Source organism: Micropterus dolomieu, linkage group LG17 (genome assembly GCF_021292245.1).
Source record: "Micropterus dolomieu isolate WLL.071019.BEF.003 ecotype Adirondacks linkage group LG17, ASM2129224v1, whole genome shotgun sequence".
Classification (NCBI taxonomy): domain Eukaryota; kingdom Metazoa; phylum Chordata; class Actinopteri; order Centrarchiformes; family Centrarchidae; genus Micropterus; species Micropterus dolomieu.
In genome coordinates this window covers 16,815,925-16,824,452 of record NC_060166.1, presented here as the reverse complement: position 1 = coordinate 16,824,452, position 8,528 = coordinate 16,815,925, and the positions used below count along the sequence as shown (strand labels likewise).

General features: G+C 39.7%; 1 protein-coding gene across 1 annotated transcript in view; it reads left to right on the top strand.

The window, feature by feature from the left end:
* si (sucrase-isomaltase (alpha-glucosidase)) overlaps window positions 1-8,528 on the top strand; it is a 78,386-nt gene that overhangs the window by 63,087 nt on the left and 6,771 nt on the right. The window contains exons 40-45 of the mRNA XM_046074621.1: window positions 1,898-2,046; window positions 2,823-2,907; window positions 3,083-3,139; window positions 3,909-4,033; window positions 4,518-4,606; window positions 8,021-8,070. Coding sequence (XP_045930577.1) covers window positions 1,898-2,046; window positions 2,823-2,907; window positions 3,083-3,139; window positions 3,909-4,033; window positions 4,518-4,606; window positions 8,021-8,070 — 555 coding nt within the window. The remainder of the gene's footprint in view (window positions 1-1,897; window positions 2,047-2,822; window positions 2,908-3,082; window positions 3,140-3,908; window positions 4,034-4,517; window positions 4,607-8,020; window positions 8,071-8,528) is intronic.

The following is an 8,528-nucleotide window of genomic DNA, read 5'->3' as shown; positions in this document are numbered from 1 at the left end:
AATACTGCCATCTGCTGGTTCCCTAGTAAATCACATTAAGCCTGTGGCAAAGAACCTTGGTGTTTGGTTTGATAGTAATTTAAATTTCGAGCAGCACACCACAAAGCTTGTTCAATCATGTTTTTATCAACTTAGAAATAAAGCAAAAATTCGATCTATGTTAACTTTTAAGGACACCGAGACCATTTTACACGCCTTCATCTCATCACGCCTGGATTATTGCAACAGCCTTTTCACCTGTTTAACCCAAAAATCTATTGATCGACTCCAGACTGTCCAGAACTCAGCTGCCAGGCTTTTAACCAGAACTAAGAAATATGACCACATTACTCCTGTTTTAGCTTCACTACACTGGCTCCCAGTATGTTTTAGAATTGACTTTAAAATTCTATTGATTACTTTTAAAGCTCTTCATGGCCTCTTGCCTTGTTATATTTCTGAACTTTTAGTCCCATACGCACCAGCACGTACCTTGAGATCCTCGGGCAGAGGTCTGTTCCAGAGTCTCGACTGAAAACTAAAGTGGACAGAGCGTTTGCTGTCAGGGCCCCGAGGCTCTGGAACAGCCTGCCCGAGGAAATCAGGTCCCATCAAGTCCCTTCTTAAAACATACTTTTATAGGAGAGCCTTTCCCGATCTTATTTGACTTTATTTTATCCCTTTTATTTTATTCTATTTTACTAGTTTTATATTTATCTTAAATGTGTATTTTAGTCTTTTCAAAGTTTTCATGCTTTTATCTTGTATTGTTTTTGTATTATTGTCTCTTGGGTATTATTGTCTTTACACTTGTTAAAGCACTTTGTAACTTGTTTTTGAAAAGTGCTCTACAAATAAAGATTATTATTATTATAATTACCACGGCTAACGCTAGTCTCAACGTAGCAACTAAGCCATGGTAATTTTTTCAGCAAATGGTGCTAAACTAGCAATGGGGACATGGACACAGAAAATTATTTTTTACATCAACAATGAAAATACTCGCTTACCTTGAATACACAATGAAGTGTCACCGAAGAAGCACATGCCAAAACGGATCGAGCGCGAAGCGACAGTTATTTCAAACGACTGTGAGATACCTACCCTAGCTTTAACTAAAAAGTACAAAAGTATTGCTATAGTTACATTGTTTACGACTAGCTTATCCACTGTGCAGTATTGCCCCACTGTCTGAAAACTGCATTTGAGTAAGTTTACATTCTAGCAACTCCAGCCATTTCCACCCGAGATAGTGTTGCATTTGCCAAACACATCAATTAGTCCTGATCCTAAAAGTCTTTTCTCTTGTAACGTTGAAAGTGGCACATACTGTTATTGAATACAATACAGTGAATACATTTTCCTTATCATACTCATCATTCTAAGACTAACTAGCTCTACGCTACAATACAAGAGCAGCGGTGTTTCTGTATTTCAAGTCTTCTATGTAAATCATCACTGGATGCTGACTTTTTGCCAGAGTCATAAGTGTCAGTCCTTTAATACTATACCATGTATGTAGTCATCAGGTGCATATTTAAGGTCCTGAATAGAGCTGGAAACATTAAAAAGTAAGCAGAAAACAGCATTTTCACCCAACAAGCTGCAACTAGCATTAGCTTAATTAGCTGCCTAGGCACAGCTGATCAAATCTGCCAGTGACAGATTTCATGCCAGCCAGAAAATCATCATTATTATCATTGCAAACTGTAATGTGCTGTGCGACAACAGAAAGCCTGACAGATGTAGCAACAGTAACTTAGGGGGAGGAGCTTAGCGAATGGTCAATTGTGAGAAACAATTTAAGTGACAAGGCCAAAAAGCCAAAAATCCTTTGTTTGTCACAATTAGTTTTATTATAGTCATTTTTGTTAACCTTCCTTACTAATTACTACTTTTGAATTGTTTTTTCTATCAGAGACAAGATCCTGTTGCTTGGAATGCCACCTTCTCCAATTCGTCCCGGGATGTCCTGAACATCCGTTACACCCTCCTGCCGTACCTGTACACACTGATGTTTGAGGCCCATACCACAGGAAGCACAGTAGTCAGACCAGTCTTGCATGAGTAAGCACAGACACACAACACACGGATTTAATTTTTTCTGCCAACAACTCAAGCATTACCTGAAATAACTTAGTAATATTAATAATTGTTACCGGTACATGTATTTTCTTCTCCTGATTTGCTGGCAAGATAACCTGATTTTATACTACATCTGCAAAATATCACATGTTTTGGTTGCTGGACTAAAAACCAATTTAGGTAAAGCTCTATTTTAAGACTCTGTTTTAATGCACAACTAATTTTCAACTAGTTGTCGAAATGTTACCATCAAAGCTTCTATTATTAGCTACGGATGTTGATGGGAGAAAATAATCTTCCTTTATCAACATATCCATACACTTTGCCGTGACGTTAAGCAAGCTGACATTTGCTCATTTTAATAACTGGACAGGGTAGGGAAAAGTGTCTTCCCTGCCAGAGCAACTGCCATCAAGAAGCCTTGAGCAAGGCACTTTCTGTTTCAATTCCAGTGAGACTTAGAGGCCCTTAGAGACCAATCATAGATGACTGTGGCTATACTTGGCAGCTCCCAGATGTGAATGTGTAGAACTTAAAATTAAAAAAGAAATGCATTTAATCATTTTTAGAGATCCTTCTAAAGTCACAGATGGTATTTAAGGAGCTGGCAGGGTGAGTATGGCAGGGTTATTTGGCTTGCATCTCCAAACCATTGAACTCTGAATGAATACTTGAATGTCTGTGCTGAGGACACAGGAGAGCGTGTAAAATGTTTTCAGTCAGGCTTAAGGCTTAGCATCTGTGCTGGTTTGTCACAGGTTTGTGACTGATAAAACTACATGGGACATCTACAAGCAATTCCTCTGGGGACCTGCCCTACTTATCTCCCCTGCCCTCGACCCGGTATACACACGCATCTTTACTCTTCCACATATATCATTATCCTTGCTTATGCTTTGATAAACATATCACAGATGCAACTTTTCAATCATTACAGGAATAGTTGTCTCCTCTGCCTGTATTTCTCTATAATTTGGTTGGATTCATTATTTTGATTTGCTGACTTTGTGATTGACAGGGAGCCAGACATGTAGATGGCTATGTTCCTAATACACGCTGGTATGACTACCACACGGTAAGTCAATTTCCGTTACAACCAAAAAACACAGAAACACACTCCTGGTGCAACAATACGGTAGAAAGCATTGAAGAATAAATACAGTATCTAACTGGTGGATTAGTGTATGCATAATGTGAATATTCATAATAGATGTAAATGCATCATGTCTTTTGTTGAAGATGCAAATTACTTCATATTTAACTTGTTTCATGTCTCAAAACTATTTTTACAAAAACAAATATGTAAGCAGACCTAGACGGGAAAAAAAAGAGACTAAAACCACAGCAAACACTGAAATGACAATATTAACAAGAGACATCACTGACAACATCATTAAGGAGTTGCAGCTGTAGAAGCGCCTTGATGACAAAAGCAAACATCCAATCGCTCTGTCTCATTCTAGCTAGGGGACTCCCCATCTGTTAGGCCGCATCGTGAAGCCAAACAATACATGAGAAACAACAGTAAAATATGGGGGCATGGGATGGTGGAGAGGAGTGGTTACCTCCATTAAACTTGTCCCCTCAGCTTGCAGAGTGGTACAAGCTGTTAGAGTAAGGACCTAGGACAAAGTGGAAAATACTGGGGGGAAAAAAAGAAGTTGTAAAAAAAAAGTGTAATAGATTACTGAAATGTTTCAGATGTAGCCTTTATAGATGTCACATATTTCACTGCATGCTTTGTGATTTAACACTGTATAAATGCCAATTTCCCACAAAGGAATTTCATTACCGCTTGTATTTCTAGTAATTTAATAGTATGTAATTATTGCTGCTTTCAACAGGCAAAATATATCGGAGTACGTGCACAAATGGTTAAGATGCCCACACCTTTGGACCATATTAACCTTCATATAAGAGGAGGATATATCTTACCCTGGCAGAAACCAGAGAACAATACATATTACAGGTAAGTGCACACACATCATGGCTGACACATCATGACAGCACACAGCTACAGGTCAGCATCCTGTGTGTTTAGTTTGAAGTGTTTGTGTGTGTGTGTGTGTGTGTGTGTGTGTGTGTGTGTGTTTCCTGGCTGTGTTTACCGATGGGGGAGTTACACAGTTATGTGTATAGTATACGTATCCCTGTGTTTCAGTGTTCCAAAAACTTTTATCTCCATGGAAAGGTAGGCTGTCATGTATGACCGGGCACTCATCAAAATGAATGTCATCTGTGATCATTAGTGTGTGTTACAGAAGGCAGCACTGAGAGAGAGAGAGAGAGAGAGAGAAAGAAAGACAGTTAGAGGGTGATGAGTGTTCTAGCAGCAGTGAGATCAGGTGGATGCCCCTAGCAGGAATGTTAATGTATTTGTCCTCAGCAGCAGGTATAAATAGATGTTGTCCTTTAGCAATCTGCTATAACCCTCTCTACCCCTTTGGTTTCAGTCGGAGGAATCCTTTAGGACTGATTGTTGCCCTGAGCGACAGTGGAACTGCTCAAGGATCATTCTTCTGGGATGATGGTGAAGGCATAGGTAAGTGAAAGGTCACCCATGAACACCCACACACACAGAATAGCATATAATTTAATGTTTTTACATTTGCATTTATGGACTGATTATTCATGGTAATCACCATTTCTTTCAAGAGGTAATTTCCTTTAGCTGGGATAAGCTGATATCTTGATTGTAGGAAATTTAAATATCAGGAAGGATAGATGAGTTAAAATCATTTATGGTAGAAATTCACCAACACCTTGGGCACTGTCGTCAATGCATTTGTGGTTTTTAACCATGCTAGCAGCATGGTTCTATGTCAATTCAAGTCAATTTTATTTATATGGACTATGAGGCCTGAGGTATGGAAGGATAAGTACTAATTGAAAGTTAAAGCAAAAAGATGAGTTTTCATCTTAGATTTAAAGGCATCAACATAGTCAGACTCTCTTATGTCAGCAGGAAAATAATTCCAGAGAAAAGGGGCACAATAGGAAAAGACCCTGCAGCCAGCTGACTTCTTTTTAATTCTGGGGACACATAGGAGCCCAGTATTGTGAGAGCGGAGAGCACGGAATTAGATCAGTGAGATAAGAAGGGGTGAGCACATTTATAATTACATAAGTAATCAGAAGCACCTTAAAGTCCGATCTGACATGGATAGGGAGTCGATGAAGTGAAGCATTAAATAGTAAATTATTTAGTTGTAGTTTAGAAACTAGCTGCTAGCTTCTGAACCATTTAAAGACTTTTAGCAGTCGTGTGCGGTAGGCCAGATAACAAATGTTACAGTAATCCAAAAGGATGAATTAGGATCCCTGCATCAGCCAAGGACAGAAAAGACCTAATTTTAGCTATGCTGCGTAAGTAATAAAAAGGCAATCTCTGTGATGTGCTGATCAAAAAGCGTAACACCAAGATTCTTGGATTGCCATTCTGTGGAGGCCAGTGTAGCAAATGTTAGCATACCTGCTTATTATCAGCATGTTAAGATGCTAGCACAGCCTCACAGACTTGCCAACATGGCTGCAGACTCTGTCACCTTGTTCCTCTGTGAACGACTCTATGACGTCAAATCTGTGATGCGTTTTTATTCCATCACATGCACAGCTTCATACCTCACCAGGAACATTTCAGAAGTGGAGCATTTTGCCTGCTCTATTTTGTTTTCTTGCTCAGATTTTGTGGATTTGGTTATTTTTCTTGATTTTTGTATGTCTACCATCGTAGTTAAATGGTTTTCTTTTTTGTCTTTTTTAATTGTGTTCGTTGTTGAAAAAATGTATCAGATTCTCAATGCCGTTGCAGTGTCGGACTTGCTACCTGTTTCAATCTAATGTGTGTAGCTTGATGCCGTAAAAAATGGACTAGCCATGTATTCTCATCTGAAAAAGACATTTATTACTGTCGCACATCGCGCTTACGCTGTGTGAATACGACGTGATTATGATGCGACTGTTTGCAAAGTGGAGGAAGAGAGAGAAAATAGCAAAGGGACAAAGAAGAGAGTGTCCAAAGTATGGGATTATTTCAAGATAAAACAAAACAACAACTCTGTAATGTCACAGTTCATCCACTGTAAAACAAAACTTATGTTGCCTACCGCAACAGCGCGACGGCACCAGATCAGAAAGCACCCCGTGTTATGCCAGCGGACCACAGACAAGGTAACAGTAACAGGAACTTTAGCATTTAATTGAAATCATGATTGATTGTTGAGTTGAAGGCAAATTAAGCTGCAATCCTCAGCTGAAAATGTACACACGTGCGTTTGTTATTCTCTGCCTGGTTGGGCCATGAGTTTGGGTTGTAAAGTTACAGTCATGAGTTAATTTGGTATCGGGGAGCTGCACCTTAGTATAATTTGTATAGCACTCGGGTGATGTTTGTGTTGGGCAAGCATATCTGGTACCTACACTGGTTCATAGAAACACTCCGCTCCGGTGGTGTCTACTGTTTTTCCAACCTAATTCTTGTCTCATTTGTGTGCTGATAAACAGTAAATTCCTCAAATTCAGCGCCCCATATCACAAGATATGATTTCCAAGATAAGTTAAAGCTGTCATATGCTGTCGAGCACACCGGCAAGACGATGAGGTGGTGCAGGCCCACAGCAACTGTTTACAGTGGCTCGCAAGCCCCTTGGCTAATCAGAAGAAAGTGGGCTTTTAGGGAGGGGGACCTTTAAGAGACAGGGGCTAAAACGGCTTGTTTTGGACGGAGGATGAACTGAGGGGCTGTATAAGGGGCCAGCATAAGATAAATAGGGATTTTTTTGAACTGTGAAACATGCAAAGCTACTCTCGTGGAATCCCAGAATAAAACTATAGAGCTGGAAATGAGCATAGGTCCCCTTTAAACGCATGTAGAGTATGATAAAGCAAATGGAGTTTTACTGAATATGAATTTCTTTATTGCTCATATAGACAGACACAGACAACTCCAATATAGTCTCTCTCCACTTTTTCACTCAATCTCTCTCTCCCCTCTTTCTCTCTCTCTCTCTTTCTCTCTCTCTCTCTCTCTCTCTCTCTCTCTCTCTCTCTCTCTCTCTCTCTCTCTCTCTTTCTCACTCACACACAAACACACAGTTATACTAACAGAATCAGTCTCTGAAGTGCTTCTGTGAGAAGATGCACTCTCTGTGAAAGTTGTGTTTGTGTTGGGACAAAGAAGAGAGGGAGAGATAAAGAGAGAGAGAGTGAGGGATGATAGAGAAGGCGAGTGACAGAAACTATTACAGTAATTCCATGTGTTGTTGCCTGGAGATACAGTATGCTCACAATCGCTCACTTTTATCTGTTTGCTTGCTTCTCTTTTCTAGCTCACCCTCTCCGTCTACAGTGTAGCCTCCCCACGTCTTTCTCGATAGCTTTGCCTCTCGCTATAATGCACACTTACCTGTATTATCTGCTTTTCTTAAGTTCTGCACATTTGAGTTTCACTTAAGAGGGTTAGCTATTCACTCATCTGCACGTTAGTTACCCATTCATCAGTTATTCCCTCATTCAACCTTCCTATGTTCAAACTCATTTAATCAACCTGTCATAAGTTGAGGTAATACTGTGTGATGAGTCAATGCGTGGATAAGTCAATTAATGAGTCAGACTCTATGGTATTAACTCGTCCACCCAGCCACTCAGCTAGCTTTTTTTAGTAATTCAGCCAGCTACTCACTGTTTCATTCACTTATTAATGCAGCTCTTCACTACATGACTTACTCATTTATCCCCCACTTCAGTTTATTATTTATTTGTCCATCCAATCAGTCACATGAGTATGAACTCAATCCTGTGGTCAATATGAATACTCACTTATTCACAAATTCCCTAATGTATTCACTTCTCTCTGTCCCTCTCATTCATTCAGATAGACACGCAGCTATTTTCTCTGTCCTTCCACTGTCTCCATTTCTCGCTCCCCATATAATTCTCTCCAATTTTCTCTCCACAGACACAGTTGCGAAAGAACAATATCTGCTGACGTCCTTTGCAGCAACGTCGGTGAGTTCAAGGGCCAACTACATGTCACGTCTTTTTTTCCCTTATCATCATTATTGTTATTAATGCAGCGAGACTGGAGAATAAGCCCATACTTTGACATGTAACAGAGCAGTGGTAGGCGGATGTCAAAGGCTAACTGTTGGAAACCATTAGCACAGAATTTATGTCTAACTCAGGGGAGGTGATTTGAATTTAGCTTTTACCCCTTTTGGCTGAGACAAAGTTCTCACTTTAGCAACTCTTCTTTTGACACCTGTTTGAAAGTAATGACGTAAGGTGTTGAATCGCTTAATAACAGCACTATCGTAACCATCTAGAAGTAGATTAATTTCCATTAAACATTAACTAAAACATACAAAATATTTAACAATGAAGATTCCAGTCCTTAATACACCTGAAATGGTGAGATAGTGGAGATGATTTGCAGACACACACACACACACACACACACACACACA